This window comes from Catharus ustulatus, chromosome 8 (assembly GCF_009819885.2).
Source record: "Catharus ustulatus isolate bCatUst1 chromosome 8, bCatUst1.pri.v2, whole genome shotgun sequence".
Taxonomy (NCBI): Eukaryota; Metazoa; Chordata; class Aves; order Passeriformes; family Turdidae; genus Catharus; species Catharus ustulatus.
The window spans coordinates 16,197,962-16,213,979 of NC_046228.1; the positions used below are offsets into that span (position 1 = coordinate 16,197,962).

Below are 16,018 nucleotides of genomic sequence, written 5' to 3' on the forward strand. Positions count from 1 at the left end.
TCCCGAGGCGCCAGGGCCTCGCTGCTCCCCGGTGCCGCTGCCGCTGCCCGGGCCGGGTCCCTCTCCGGGGGACGGCAGGAAGGAAGCGGCGGGGCGCTGCCTCCCGTCCCCCCAGGGGCGCTGGGCCGGGCTCGCAGGCAGGTAGCGCCGCGGGAGGACGGGCCCCCGGCCGGCTCCAGGCGGGGCCTGGCGGGGGGCGGCGGAGCCGGGACCCGGGGCAGCCTCCCCCGCGGGTGCTCGGCGCTGCGGGCGGGCCGAGGGAAGGCGGCGGGCGGCGCCGGGCGGCCGCACCGCATGCGCAGGAGGGCAGGTGTCGCCGGCAGCCGAGGAGCCGCCGGCAGCATCGTGGCAGCCCCGCGTCCCCATGGTGCTGGGTCAGGGTGGAGAGGGCGACGCCGCTCCGGCAGCGAGCGGGCAGGATCCGGAGCTGCCGCCTGGCTGCGAGGACGGGCCGGGCGCGGTGCAGCCGTCCGTGTGCCCGGCGCCCGGCGTCGAGGCGGCGGGCGCCGAGGAGCGCCGCGCTTGTGGCTGCTGCTCGGGCATGTCCTGGCCGTTCTGCTGCGAGGCACCTGGTGAGGAGGGGGAGTCCGGCAGGCGGGGCAGCGGGGCAGCGCCGTCCCGGCTGGGCTGCCCGCTCTCGGGGTGACATTGCCGGGCTGCGGGGGCACGAGAAGCCGCCCGAGGGCACCGGGCCGTCCGCACGTGGCGGCGGGGCGGGAGCGGCTCGGGCGGCTGCAGAGGGCGCCCGGCATCGGTGCCCGCCCCGCCGCCGGCAGGAGCCGCTTCCGAGCCGTCCCCAGCGGCTCGCACCTGGTGCCCGCGGGTCACCTGCGAGCGCGTTCGGCCTCCCCCTCTTCTTCCCCTTTCTCTTGACCTGCCAAGCCGGGCCCGGTGGAGGAGTCAGCGGGCACGCAGGCACGGCGTGCTGCGCGCCCTTGTACCCTGTGCGGGTGTGCCGGGCGCGGCTCGGGCTCGGCCCGGTGCCCGCACGCCCCGCGGCGGGCAGAGCGCCGGCACCGCTCATCCCAGGCCTTGGAGAGAGCCTCGGGAGCGAGTATTCCTCGGGAAAACAGGACTTCCTGTTTTTAAAGTTTAAAGCAAGACTTGACAGGTTGTGGTAAATAGAGGTGCCTTCTGCCTGTGTGAACTTGTGGCACTATAAATGTATTTGAGAGTGCACTTCAGTTAGTCCACGTACTTGGAACTGTGACTTCTTGGGCAATTCTTACATTGCTTTAGTGTGAGTGTAATAATTTTGTCCTAACTCGAGTCCATGCTTCACTTCTTGATAATTTTCAATTGATAAAGCCACAAACGTATTGTGAAATATGGGGTTAAAGTGGAGTTTTCTTAAAACATAACTGCCATCTTAAAATAATTTCTGAAGTTATCTAGAGTACTCGTCTTTAAAACGACTTCACTGAAAACGTATTTGTCATAAAATTGACTGAAATTGGCCTTCTAGCAGCTAATAGATTAGTTGGTGAGCTGTGGAGAGGTCAGAGTCCTTCACCAGTGAAATTCACGTTAGTGGGACTTCTAAAGCAAAGCTTGGGAGGGAAAAAAAGCAATGTTTGAAATCCTGAAAAACTTTCATTAATTAACCAAAAAGAGTATCTTGGTTTTGTGTTGTCTGTCTCACAAAATTCTTGACTGAGTCTATGACTGACTGTGAATCACGCCTAGATCTTGTCTGCATGACCATGATTAGTTCCAATGCAGGCTGTTCTGCTCCTGGCACTTTACAGACGTCAAAGAGAGCTCTTCTGCTTTTTGTAATGTGGTGACTCTTCTGCCTTTCCTGAACGTCTGGGAGAATATCTTCTCACTGACCATCTTTCCCATAGCCAGTACTCTTTTCCCTCTGCTACTATCCTTGGGAGGCTTCTATGTGAGAAGTGTTGTTTTCTTCATTGCGTGCATTTTGCAAGTATAACTACTGTTTGAAACAAAGTACAAAACATTAAAAACACAATTAAAATTCACACCTAAAACAGGGCACACTAGGAGGCACTTACCTGTGACTTAAAACAGGAGTGGAAAATTGTTTGAAAGCATTACATGTGGAGATGGCCAGGGAATAAAATTGGAAAACCTAATCTGTAACCACTCAAAAGAGGATTTGGATACTGCTTGAAACTTTTTGATTTTCAGGCTGCTGCATTCTTTGAAAAAAGATGAGTGCTTGACTGTTTTGATGGTGTTAGGCTAGTATTTCGAGGCTTAATATTTCATGGGGTGGGAATGTTATCTTAACCTAACTTCTCCCTAAAACTTACTTTGAAATAAGTACTCTTCAGAACTGCAGTTCTTGTTTTTGGTAGAAGAACTTGGACCATCTTATTTTAAAAAGGAAATAAAACACTTTCTTGTTGCACTGAGTACATGCTTTGGCAATTCAAGATGTTGACGGTTTAAATTCTAGTATTACAAGATACTGAAGGTTCTGTTTCTGATAGGCTTGGTATATTGGGTAGCTTACAGAAATTAGTTCCTTCTGATTTTTGTTTGTTCCTTATAATCCAAAGCTTAGTTCTGGGTGTAAGAGCCTTTCAGTGTATTTTGCTTTAATTTGATTGGTTTTCCATTTCAACACTTCCTTTATTTAGGTTGGCTTCATTCTGTAAATCAGAGAAGCTATCATGCCTGAAATAAAAGTTAATAGTTCTGTTTGTGCCCTGTTCATCCATAAGCCAGCCTCGGTTTGGATTGCCCATTTCAGTTATAGGCCAGTCTGATTCCTCTTGTTTCAATATTAGAGACTGTTGATTTTGTAGTTCTGTTATGTGACTGTGTGGATTAAGGCATTACATAGTTCATGATCTTTTTTTTAAATCCACTTTGTTTCGTAGTTGGTAGATGTCCTGGTCCAGTGTTGGGTGGTGGTAGTTTTTATAGTCAGTTTTATGTAAGAGGCTGTTGCTAAACAGAAGTATTTCAAGTTGAAGCTGTAACTCACTTTCAGCTGCAATGTGGCAGGATTCCTTGAAAAGCAAACCTTTTGCCTACTTCAGGCTGTGGTTGCTGTTGTAAAGCCTGGTTCCCTAGGACTGTCAGCCTGCAGTCTCTCCTCCTAAGCAATAAGATGCAATTTCTCAGCCTTGAATGCTGATCTCAAGGAGGATCAAAATGGTTTGTGACAAGTTTTGTTAAAAAAAAAAAACAACTCTCAAAACCACACTTAGTTGCTAAGCAACTCCTAGCAGTACCCGGCTGATTATGTTTTAGAGGATCCATAAGGCTCACAGGCTGCCACACTAATGTGAGATGAGGCACCCTTTTATCAAAACACTGCCTCTGGGACGTGGAGTTCTTGCTCCTATCTTTAGAGGGAGTCACAGAAGAAAAGGTAACTCCCAGTGTTTTATACAGGTAGAGAAAGAGAAAGAGATAGTGAGGTGATGTCCCACTCGTATTTTTAGATGGGCTCTGTTTTCCGTGGTGTTCACCTCTAGGTTCAGTGGAAATACTGTTCCTTTAATGCAATAAAGCAATAACAAAAAAGGCTGATTTTCTTGGAGTTCTCTGTCTCACAGTTCTCCCTCTCCTTGCTTTTTTTTTCTTTTGTTTTTTTTTTCAATAGTTCAGAGTGGAGAAAATGAGTGGAACGAGGAAGAGTGTGTTGTTGAAGAGAGCCTGAGGCAATGAGAAAACTTGAATAGAAACATTAGACTTGGGGAAACTTTCAGGAAGGGGAAGTCTGATAAATAAGTATAAACAAAGGTCTTCGTGGAGTTCTGATAGATTTCAGACCTTTGATGTTTTAATACTAGTTACTTAAATTTATTCTGCTTAAAAATTTGTATTTCATGCTTATTTGAAGAAAATATTTGGATTCTTACAGCAAGATAAAAATGTTATCAGTCTAGGTCAAATTTAGGGTGATTTAGCTGCAAAATAAACAAGAAGTGTAACAAAAATTATGTTCTGTACGCAGATTTTACATTGTGTATTTGTGAGAAAGGAAATGAAATTTTTGCTTAGGTGCCTTAGTTAACTAAGCAGCTGATTCCTAAGATAATAGTTTCAGAATCTGACTATGGACTGTATTGTAGTCTGTTATATTTATTGGCTCTTGGGCGGAATGTGACTAGTCCCTATAGTAAATCACCCATACTAGTCTGATACATACAAGAACTGCGATGTTTTGTATCCCTGGTGTTAGAGTTTATTTCTTACACCCTGTTTTAAGAAAAAAAGAGGATTGATCCATGATGGTCAGTGAAAAGTATTTTCAAGGTAGGTCTGGTAAATACATGTAATATTTGCATTTGTTTCTTTGGTTCCCCTGTTCTCCATTACAAAAATCACTACAGATACGTGGAGCACTGCAGTGTGCGGAGCTGCCTGATCAGAGAAGTCTTCTAATAGATCCTTATTAACTGTAGTTTATCTGTTGCAGGGAGAAAGAAGAAGGCTGGGTGTCCAGGACTTGGTCTGTTTTATACCATACTGTCTGCCTTCCTTTTCTCACTGGCCTCTGTACTTCTTAAAAAAATAGAGGATGTACATTCAGTGGAAGTGAGTGCAATTCGATGTATTTTCCAAATGGCATTTGTTCTTCCTGGTTTAATATACTACAAGTAAGTGTATAAAAAGTTTAAATGTAAAGTTATTTTGTAAAACTAGATCTAGAATTTAACTCCTTAAATATGGTTCCAGTGTTATTTTAGTTTGGACTTCAGTTGTATTATTTTAGAGAAGTTGATAGTTTCTTAATATGATTCAAAAAACGGAGAATCTTTTACTCCCTGAATGGTAGAGGCTTCTACTAGGATTATTGTATCAAATACTTTGATTTCCAAGAAGGGGTGATCTTAAAAATACTGAAGGCAATTTGTAAATGCTCTTGGGTTATTTTGCAAGCAAAAAATTAATCACTGAAAAGAGCAGGTTCTGACTCTGAACGTGATTGAGGGTCATAATGGAAATAAATTGATCTGTGATCAGACAGTTAATATTTGGATATTAAACTCTCTTGTCTAGAAAGGTGTGTACCATACTTAAATGTGTGTGGATGTTAGTTGTGACATAAGCAAGACATTAATGTGACATTTCTGTTTTTCAGAACAGGATTTTTGGGACCAAAAGGTAAAAGAATTTTTCTTTTCTTCCGAGGATTCCTTGGCTCTACTGCAATGGTTCTTCTCTACTACGCTTACCAAGTCATGCCATTAGCTGATGCCACTGTTATAACTTTTACCAGTCCTGTTTTTACATCGTTGCTGGCGTGCATCTTTCTCAAAGAGAAATACAGCCCTTGGGATCTCCTGTTTACTCTCTTTGCAGTCACTGGAGTGATTCTTATTGCCAGACCACCATTTCTGTTTGGCTCCCATGCCTCGGGCATTGAAGGAAGTTACTCAAATCACCTTAAGGGAACTATAGCAGCGATTGCAAGCACGTTATCCGCAGCTTCGACTATTGTTATACTGAGGAAGGTGGGAAAATCCGTGCACTACTTCTTGTCAATTTGGTATTACGCCGTCATTGGATTAGTTGGATGTCTTATAGCCTTGTTTGTTTTGAATGAATGGCGTTTGCCGCACTGTGGTAGAGATAGGGTTTTTCTAATATTAATAGGCTTGTTGGGGTTGGGGGGTCAGATATTTCTCACAAAAGCATTGCAGATAGAGAAAGCTGGACCTGTATCGATAATGAGGACAATGGATGTGGTGTTTGCTTTTATTTTACAAGTCCTTTTTCTCAATCACCTACCAACTTGGTGGACTGTGGGTGGTGCCCTCTGTGTAGTAGCCAGTAGTTCTGGAACTGCCATTCGTAAGTGGAGACATAGTGTGAAAAAAGCTAAACAGAGGGAAATATAACAATATAGACACTAATTCATTACAGAAACAAGCAATCTTGAAAGATGTATAATACAATATTTATTTTTATTTATTTTAAGTGTCCCCTTTACCAAATTGTAGCACCAAATTATATCCGGTAAAATAAGTTGACTTTTTACCAAAATTGAAGATGCTTTAGCAACTGATTAGGTATATACTTTCCATTCTTATACTTAGGCATGCTAATATGGGCAGTAGAAAGATACCTAAAAGTTGTTGCTTCATTTCAAAAGTGGACAATATTTATTTTCTTAGGGTTCGACTCTCCACTTAGACTCTTTCTTTATTTTTCAAAGCAGTGGAAATAAGTCTCCCAGGCTTAATACTATTCCATGCTTGATTACCACAGGGATTGCAGTACAAAAGTTAGAAGGGCATGAAGAGTTGATAATCCTTAAACAACCAGCTTTTGTAGAACAGATAAAGCTTTTACTTCTATAAGCTTTCTAATTATTATTTTGCACAAAACAGATGCCAAATGTGGATTTAATTTTAATTTGAATTCTAAAAGAACAAAAGCGATTTCATTATTTCAAGTAATATCAAGAGAAAACTAACTTGTGAAGTTACCTATAAGCTTTGCTTTTTTAAAAAAAGAATTTTAAGTGTTTGCACTTACTTCACAAACATAGTGAAACAATCTAATCACGTTTTTTTTCAAAAGTGATTTTCCCTGTAAACATGTCTTTAGTTGCTGCAGTCTCAGTGATGAGAGACAACAGTTAATTCTATACCACCCATAAATTAGCCCTTCCTTCTGGTATGGAATGCTGCGCTGTAGCTGCACTTTTCTTTATTCTATGCAAAAGATCATATTTTTTAGGTATTTAATATAGGTTATTTAATGCTGCTTATGACCCTTTTTAGATTCTTCTATACTAAAGTTCTTTATGAGACCAAGTTTGAGTCTCCTTTGCCTTCATAAACTTAGGAGGATTTACATTAAAACTTTTGCTTATTTTATAAGAATGTACAAGAGTGCAATGTAATTGCAGTTTCACAGAAGATGCAGGTTGGCCAAGGTCATACAGGGGTTCTGCAGAAGAGGTTTGAGGAAAGCTTGGTGGAAGGGTGATACTATGCATACACATCACATTCAGGCATCCACACAGCATCACACAGTGCTAGTGGGCAGCTTCAGTCCCACTGCTCACACTGGCCCTCTTAAGTCTGTATCACTTCTCTTGCACATCTCACTTTTGTAGGCTTTATCTTGAATGCAACAAATACTTTTATTACTGACCTTGGTGTCCTTCACATTTCAGGACTGAATGTTTAGTATCAGGAAGTGGGATTTTCCCAAGTTGAACAGTACATACTCTGGGTCTTGTTTCAGTGAAGTTTAAAGAAAACTTTAACTTGAAACTTTATTTGGTCCTTTGTATCTTGAGGAGGTTTTCAGTTACTTACTCACTCTAGTCTTTTTCTAGAAGAGAATGATGTGTTCTGTACACTTGATAGATTTTTTTTTCTAAATCACTAAAGGTGGTGGATGTTTTCTTATTTTGATTTATATATGTCTGGTCTTTTGGTCATCTGATGTCTGGTTTCTTTTGCCAATAAGCATTACATCCTGTCAGGGCAGATCTTGGGACTTCAATCCCAAAGGCACGAATGCAAATAGTACTTCAGGGTCAGAGTATCATATGATACATTAAATCAGAAAGGGCCTGTCAGGATCATTAAGTCCAACTTCTGGCCCTCCAGGACACCACAAGAGTCACACCATGTGCCTGAGAACATTGTCCAAGTGTTCCTTGAATCAGACAGGCTTGGTGCTCTGACTACTTCCCTGGGGACCTTGTTCCAGTCCCCAAATATCCTCTTGGTGAACCTTTTCTGATATCCAGCCTAAACCTCCCCTTACTCAGCTTCAGGCCATTGACTTGAGTTCTGTCACTGAGTGCAGGGAGAAGAGATCAGCACCTGCCCCTCCACTTCCTCTTAGGAGGATGTTGAATACCTCAGTGAGATCTCCCCTCAATTTCTTCTTCTCCAGGGTGAACAGGCCAAGTGACCTTAGCAACTCCTCCTAAGTCTTCCCCTGCAGACCCTTCACCATCTTCCTGGCCCTCTATTAAGCTCTCTAACAGCTTAATGTCTTTTTCTTACATTATAGCACCCAAAACTGCCCCCAGCAGTCACTGCAGCACCCAGTTGTGGGACAATCCCCTCCCTTGCCCAGCTGGCAATTCTGTGCCCAGTGCTCCCCAGGGCACCATTGGCCCTCCAGGCTGCCAGGGCACTGCTGACTCGTATTCACCTTGCCATCCACCAGGAGCCTCAGATCCCTTTCTGTGGTGCTTCTCTCCAGCCTCTCATTCCCCAGCCTGTCTGTTGCCCCACCCCAGCTGCAGAATCTGTCACTTGACTTTGTTAAACTTCGTATGTTTGGTGATTGCCCAGCCCTCTAATTTACCAAGGTATCTCCAGGGCCTCCCTACATTTGAGGGAGTCAACAGCTCCTCCCAATTTAGTGTCATTATTGGTATTCCTTGGAGTCCTGCATCCATGTCATTAATGAAGATGTTGAAGAGAACTGGGCTGAGGCTAGAGCACATTAGAGGCTGGGTGCCAGCCTGATGGCACCCCACTCTCTGTAACTCTTTGTGCCTGACCCGTGAGCCAGTTGCTCACCCATTGTGTAATACAGTTATCCAGCTATGTGCTGGCCATTTTGTCCAGAAGGATGCTCTGACAAAAACTCTGCTGAAGTCCAAAAAGATTTTGTGTATTGGCTTTCCTAGATTGACTAAGTGGGCTACCCTGTAATGGAAGGAAATCGGGTTTGACAATGGAGACTTGCCATTCATGAAGCCATGGTGGCTGGGACCAATGACCGAATTGTCCTCCAGGTGTTTTTCATTACCTCACAGAAAAACCTTTTCTATATATCTGGATATGAGGAGCTGTCTTTGTCCAAGTTTCTGTGGGTAAAACCTGCACCCTGAATCTGAATATGTTTATGGATATGAGAAGATTCCACTTGAGTGTTAGAATCGGTTCCTGCTTACAGCTGTCTGTTCTCTGCTTTTCCTGAATGCTGAAGCTCAGCTACTGCTGACAAGGTCAGGAAACTGCTTTACTATCTCTTAAATGCCTCACATAATAAAATTCCAGTTTGGCACCTTTTTTGCTTAATACTTGAAACTGTGAACTGGGATTGTTTTCCTGCTCCTGAACCATCACTGCCACTGAGAGCAGCTTTCAGGAGAAGGAAGGAAAACAGACTGCTTCATTTTTTACTGCATTTTTTACTGCTTCAGTTCATGTGTAATATGCATGTGTTTGAATTACCACTTACAGAGGTGTGGTTCCAAAGCAGTTCAGATTGATGCAAACTTGGATTGTCAGCTAGCCCTGCTGTCTCCTCTTGGCTCAATGCTTATGTGGTTATGTGATGATGAGCTACCCCTGGGAGCTGATCCAGTACATATCTTTTTAGTAAGGTTGTTGGAAAGGGCGAAACTAGTGTAGTCTAAACTTGATGACAGTATAAAAACATTAGGAAGTTGAATTAGGTAATAGTTTAAATTACAGCATATGAATGCTGCTTTGTCAGAACAAAAAAGAGTAAAAATTATGTGGAAGCTTACATTAAAAAAACATCTTTAGTTTGTATAATTTCAATGAATCTTGTTTACACTTGGTAGAGAAGAACAGGTTACTGAAGAAAGGATTGTTTCCTCGCCCTTAACACACAAGTCAATGTAAAAAGAAAACATGCTACATGACCAGAAATCAACATCTAGTTATAGTGGTTTGTAATTTGTCTCAAGTTCTAGCAGAAACTCTTTCAAAATATTGCTTGTGCCAAAACTCCCAGATGATTGGTTTTTTTCTTTGTTCAAACATACAGGGTTTCCTTATGGCTTCATCTGCTTATTTCCTCTTGCTGTTCTTAAACCTTGCTAAATATTTAAGTTGTTAAAATAATAATCTAAACCAGATCCTATGTTGGAGGATGTATGTTTTGGAACACTATTTTGATTTTTATCGATCTTTTAGGGAACTATTTAACTGGAATAACTGGAATGAGAATGAAGGACTTGACTAGGGCTTCTCTATCCATAAAGTATGACAAGCTAGTTTCTGTAATTGGTTTTTCTAGATGATGCTGGGAATGAAACACATTTAAGCTTTAAGTTCTTGAACCACCTCAATTTTAAAATTTTTCTTCCTGTCAGATACAGGCTGAAAACCTAAATATTAGTTGCAAGCCTTAAGGATAATGACACTACAGAAGTGTGGACAGCATGAAATTCTAGGGTTTTTAAATTGAAAATATTTCTTAACATTTCTGTTAGGAGGGTAAAACTTTTCTTCAAAGCTTAACAGTTTGAGAATCTGAAATGAAACTGGCTGAGCCTTGATTCTTTTAGATTCTGATCTTTTTTAGCTTTTTAATACAGCAAGTTTCTCAGGGTCAAAACTTATTTTTCTGAGCTTTGAGTCAGAAATATATTGATGTTCATTGTCTGTAGTGTCCTGTTGTGATCTTTACTTTAAAGTTGGATAAATATATTATTCTAAAAGAAACTCTTTCCTATGTAATATGATGGAATATTGTTGCATTGTAATTGCTTTGTTATGATGTTAAGTTTCTCTTGAATTCCAACGTATTCATTCAATGTTCAGTGGATTCTGAATAGAAAGAGTAATAATTAATTACTGGTTACTTTGCACAGAAACATAGGGATAAAAAGATGTAGTTGTTACTGATGCATCATAAGCTTGGTTCATATGTTCTTTGCTATGCAAGACACTGATTGCTGGTGGTCTTCAGTGAGACTTTGTAGCCTTAAAGCCTTATCTACCCAACTCTTCTGTAGAAAGCTGCTGGCTTTGTACTGTCGCTGTGCAGCAGACAATTTCTTTCAGATTAAGTTGGTTGTTTAAAGGATGCTCTAAAAGCCCTTTAAATAAGGGCTTTTAAATGTCTGCACCAAGAATTTGACAAACTCATTGTGTAGGCAAGGGTGGTCTATATAATTAAAATGGATTTCCAGTGTTTGTCTAACACCAGGCATAAAGTAACCTCAACATAACAACATTGGTGATACTACTAATTAAATGTGTAATTTTTATTCTGAAAACAGATTCCCAAGTCCAAAAAGTAGTCCAAGATGGTTCTTCCTGTAATTAGTAATGGCAAAATGGATCGTACTTCCCTTGATCATAATTTAAAATAAACAACTACTCCCATGGTATTTTCTCTTCTTTGAGCTTTTGTTTGAGAGCTGTCTGTTGGAAGGTTTATTTCTAGGGAGACAGCCTCTTTCAAAGTTATTTCCTTGTAACTAGCAGTAGTTACCCAGGAAGAGTCTGTTTACCATGGCAGGCTCATCTGTGGCATCAGCCCCACAAGGGTAATAAAAACATTGTCTCTGTCCCTGCATGGAGTCAGTGTTGGCAGTGCTGCCAACAGATGCCAACACTGAATTCAGCAGGACATTGCAGCTACCAGCAGAATGGTTTTGGGGTCGTTACTGCCAGTCCATCCAAAGAAAAGTTGTGCTTTAAGTTCCTGCAGATGCAGGTGACTTCAGGGGGGAACACACATAGAGTTCTATGGTGATAACTTCTGTATATCAGAATGAGTAATTTCCTATGTTATGTGAATTATTGTTTGACAAAAAGGGGGTAAAAATACCCCCAGCATTAATTAAAGAATTTTTGCTATGTCCTATGTATTGTTAAATATATGATGAATTATATGTTTTGTAGAAGTTACTGGCTTTGTTATGTAGTAGTATATTTTTATAGACAATTCTTATATTGAAATGTTAAGAATATTTTCTTAAGAGATTTATATTCCTCATTGCTAATAAAATGATCCTGAAGAATTAAGCTCTGGTTTTGCATTGATTAGTGGAATATAACTGAATGTATTGATTATAAAACTTAATGAAAGAACTGTTAATCAAACAGTCCCTGGTAAATATGAACATAGGCCTCAAATTCTGCTAATATTATCATGCTGCATCGCTTTTTATGCCTTGCAACAAGATAGTGACAATGAAGCTTCATCAACTTCCATACATTAATTTTTTAACTGGAAACACTGTAGCATTGACAGGTCAGTAAAGTTAAATTTTCCCATGTCCAAGTGGCAGTCTGTTTTGTGAATTTATTTGTTGTGTTTTATTGTTATACATCATGATTGGAATTCATCTCTTGTCCCACTTGTCACAAGGTGACGCTTAATTCATCCTTGTGCTTCCCAATATCTGGTGTGTTAATTATTAGTTTTTCACCAAAAAGGACTAAAATTCATATTTGCTAAGTGTTACAGAAAGATAGCTGATTTTTATTATCCTTACAGCAGCGCTGCTTCCTACAATGGTGTCAGTTCCTAGCAGATAACAGAAGTGGACTTCTCAAGCTTGCACTTGAGAGCTTTGAGAGGAGGTGACAGATCTGTTTTCTGGGTGTAACTTAGGGAAAAATAGATGAGGGACTGTGAGTTACATTGTGGGGAATTACTGGCAGTGTTGGCCTGTCTATCCAGCATCCTCCTCACTTTGTATGCTCAAAAATTAACTCATTGTAGGATGACTCGTCACTATTTGTTTCACATGCTTTAAAGTAAAGGAAAAGCAAGGTACATCCAAGAGATCCAACTGTGATAGGAATAAGCAAAGGAAGATTATTTGTGGAAGAAACTTTGCCACTTTCTCTTGGCAGTTCTGTGTGTTCTTTGGAACAGCTGATCTAATAGATAGAAATTTAAGCTTCGAGGGAAGGAAGAGGAAAGAGCTTTTTGGATAGTGTTAAAATGTTTATTTAGAAATTATTAGTGACATAGCATAAGAGACAAAGGCTATTACTAGGTAGTAAAACACTTGAAACAAAATTACAGAATTACACTATTCACACAGAGAGGGAAAAAAAAGAACCAAAAAAACCAAGAACAACAACAATAAAACCAAAAAACAAGAACAGCAACCCAAAAAACCCCAAAAAACAAAAAGGAAAAGAGACCAAAGGACTTCAAATTAAAAAGCATTTCCATTATTGGAAAACAAACTTCACTGAAGTTGCAAAACACATATGAGCACTGTGTTTTATTGATTCAATAAAGTGTCCTTACAGTCCTGAGCACAGGAAGTAGCGCATGAGATAAAATATGCAGATTAACTCTTGAAATAGGTTTCAGTTGATTGTTCTTCAATTAGCTTTTATGGAACTGTATTTTCTGACACTACTGAATGTAGTTCATACATTATCCTGTTAAGGAGCAGTGAATTCTAGGAAGAATAACAAACTCATTTGTCAGCTGAGTTTACATGCTGAGCAAAGGGAAAGAGATTTGAGTTCTTGCAATGCTAGAATTATGTGTTTTTGAGACCTGTTGAAGGAGATGGAAAGAATACTACTGTTTTCTGGCCACTAAATTCATTTTCCCTCTGTACTGTGACTGTTCTGTCGGCAGGTGGGGCTGTCTTTCTTAATTTATTCCTTAAGGTGTAAGAATAAATCCTCTTTAAAATCCAAATCCACAGATCTAGACATTAAAAGTTCCAGACAATGATGTACTCTGTGTAAACATTAAATTTGACTGGGATTCCAAATGCGGTTTTATTGACTACACAGAATACTGCTCAGCAGACCCTTGAATAATCTCTTAAACTTTTTTCTCTGATGTGTCCTGCACCCTGCAGAGCAAAAGATTCTAGATGGTACTGGAGGACTTTGTCAAGGCTCTCTCTGAAATTCTAGGGAGCAATAAGAGAGGGTCTGCTCCCTTCATATGAACATGTGAGTTGGCAGGGATCTTGTAATGAGATTGGACATGTTATCAGTAATGATTGTACTGGGTATGATGCAGTCCGGATATGTAGCATATGTTCTACACTTTCTTATTATTAAAAAAAATTAAAAGAGAGGGATAACAAATACATTCTTACTGTTAAATTCTTTCTGGCAAGTTGTGGTGAGTGGAATGAATTTAGGCTACTGGTTCTAATGTTGCACAGAAACAGAGCACATATGCTGTCTGAGCAGCTGACCTTGTTGCTCTCCGTTTTTCTCCTGCTTGGCTGGAAAATTTAAAAAATATTTCAGTTCCAGTTTTAATTTTTATTTTGGGGCTGGGGTGAGACCCCTATGTAGTTCTTGAGCAGGTTCTTGGTGCAGGTGCTGATGCAGAGAGGCCTTATATTTCATCTAGTACCTCATCCCCAAGCCCTACTGCCAAATATTTCCAATGCCAGGGTTTCCCAGTAACTGTTGCTCTGGTCACCACAGCACAGGGCTATGGACAGGAGCAGGTGTGCTGGAAGAGCCTCTTCAGGCAGGGCAGCTGATTAAATAAGGAAGTTGTGCAAGCTTTTGAGCATAGGTGCCCAAAGCCTGGTAGAGTTGGGAAAGGTTATACTAGCTTAAATTAAAGGAGAGAAGTGTTGGAAAGGGAGGAGGTGACATGGTTAGGTACTACAGTGAGTTAGAGAAAGTACTTGTCAACATGTTTTCCATTGGAAGGTTGGCTGGAGTATTTTTTGCTGGTGTTAACTGGCACTGTTAGGTGTTGTTCTACTTCATAGGAAGTACTGAACAGTTTTTGGGAAGCTGAATAATGTTAGAGAAGAGAAAAACCTTATTATTTGGAAAGGCTACGTGGCAAATCCGTTTTATTTTATAAAAATGCAGTGCACTGTGGATCAGATATTAATATTTACTTTCTTGTTTTCCCATTAGTACTTTATTACACAAAACAAATATTTCTTTTTTATTGCTATAAAAATTGTTCAGTCACTCTTGAGTTTTGATCAGGAAGTAAAGGAAAAAGCTGTTTGCTTTTAAAAAATGCACCTGATTCTATTGGTTTTTTTCACTTTACCAGAAGTATTTCATGTCAATCCATGTGTTGTAAAAGATATGTGTTGAATTTCTTCATTAAACATCATCTTTGTGGAGTATGAATAAGACCCTATGTTCTGCTATTTGTAGTAATCTTATGTAGGGAGTCCATATGAAGACACGTAGCTGATGTTCTTTATTCTTGCCATATGACACAACATTTTTTCCATTATTAAAAAGGGAGAGTGATAACAAAATACTACAATCTGAAATCTTGCATGGGAAGACTGCCAGTAGCAAGACAACCTTTTCTTCCCCAGAAGCCTCATTTACCTATGCAATTTATCTCCCTTTTCTGCTTTACCTGCCAGAACCACATAGCTGTATTTCCTTTGCAGTTTGTTACTTCTTTATTTGCACAAAATGTGGCTAATTTCAATTTCTGAAGTTATCAGCACAGTGATGCTGTTTTTTCAAGGAAGGAAGGAAGATGTGAAATATATACATATACATATACATAGCTATAAACTTTACAGATTAACCATATTGTTTGCATCATCAAGACTTGTAAATTTTAATTTCAAAGTCTATCATAAATCATTTTGAGACAGCTTTACAGAACAGACTCTTGAATCTCCTGTTCTCTTAGGAGGCAGAGGGAAGAGGGAGAAAAGGAAAAGTCTGGGGAAAAATCTTTGTTCTCTCACTGGCAAGTTCTCTGTAGCAAAGCTGTCCCACTGAAGCCTGTCTGTGTGATTGGGTACAGATTTAAGGAAGAGAAGGAACAGTTTGTTCTCTGCTGATTATATAAGAATACCCTTGACAGCATGTTGCTTGCTTCAGATTACAGCCTGTATCCCACAATTAGCATGGAAAAAAAATAGGAAAACTGGAGTTATACCCAAATTTCTATTTCTTTACTATGTCTTTTTTTTAATCCTGGAAACCTTGCGCTAAGGTGATGGACACTATTTTAGCCTGTAGTTCTCTAGATGTCAGTTTTGATCAAGAAAAAATACATTTGCTGATTTGATTCTGCTCATTACAATTTTCTAGAGGATTCTGGTCTTTCCAAATTCTCTGATGCACAAAGATATTTTTTAGCATGATTTTCTAATTTGTCTTTTGTCTCCTTGGATCTTAAGAACTTCATTTCAGGATTGAAAGCATTTTTTCAGTCTTTACAGATTTTTTTTGGTGACAAGACAGATTTCCTCTTTCACAGTTGGAAATAGGTTCCAGGTAGGTAATTAATGGAAAAGCATTATTCACATTTCATTTCTCCCATTTAAATATTTTTAAAGTGTTAAGAACTTCTAGACAGAAGCACAAAGTGTTACACTGCACTTTTAAAAACTGCAGCCTAG

The 16,018-nt window shown here is 40.4% G+C and overlaps 1 protein-coding gene across 1 annotated transcript; it reads left to right on the forward strand.

Moving 5' to 3' along the window:
• The first annotated feature begins 323 nt into the window (after positions 1–323).
• On the forward strand, positions 324–11,695 carry SLC35G1 (solute carrier family 35 member G1). The gene is made up of 3 exons (XM_033066453.1): positions 324–572; positions 4,403–4,583; positions 5,069–11,695. The coding sequence occupies exons 1-3, from the start codon at positions 365–367 to the stop codon at positions 5,826–5,828; spliced, it is 1,149 nt and encodes a 382-aa protein (XP_032922344.1). The 5' UTR covers positions 324–364; the 3' UTR covers positions 5,829–11,695.
• The last annotated feature ends 4,323 nt before the right edge of the window (positions 11,696–16,018 follow it).

Bases quoted from the DNA above. Each gene is read 5' to 3' on its own strand.
- SLC35G1 (XM_033066453.1), top strand. From the start codon at position 365: ATGGTGCTGGGTCAGGGTGGAGAGGGCGACGCCGCTCCGGCAGCGAGC. The intron at 573-4,402 runs GTGAGGAGGGGG...TATCTGTTGCAG, and splicing joins GTTCTGCTGCGAGGCACCTG to GGAGAAAGAAGAAGGCTGGG. The intron at 4,584-5,068 runs GTAAGTGTATAA...TCTGTTTTTCAG, and splicing joins CCTGGTTTAATATACTACAA to AACAGGATTTTTGGGACCAA.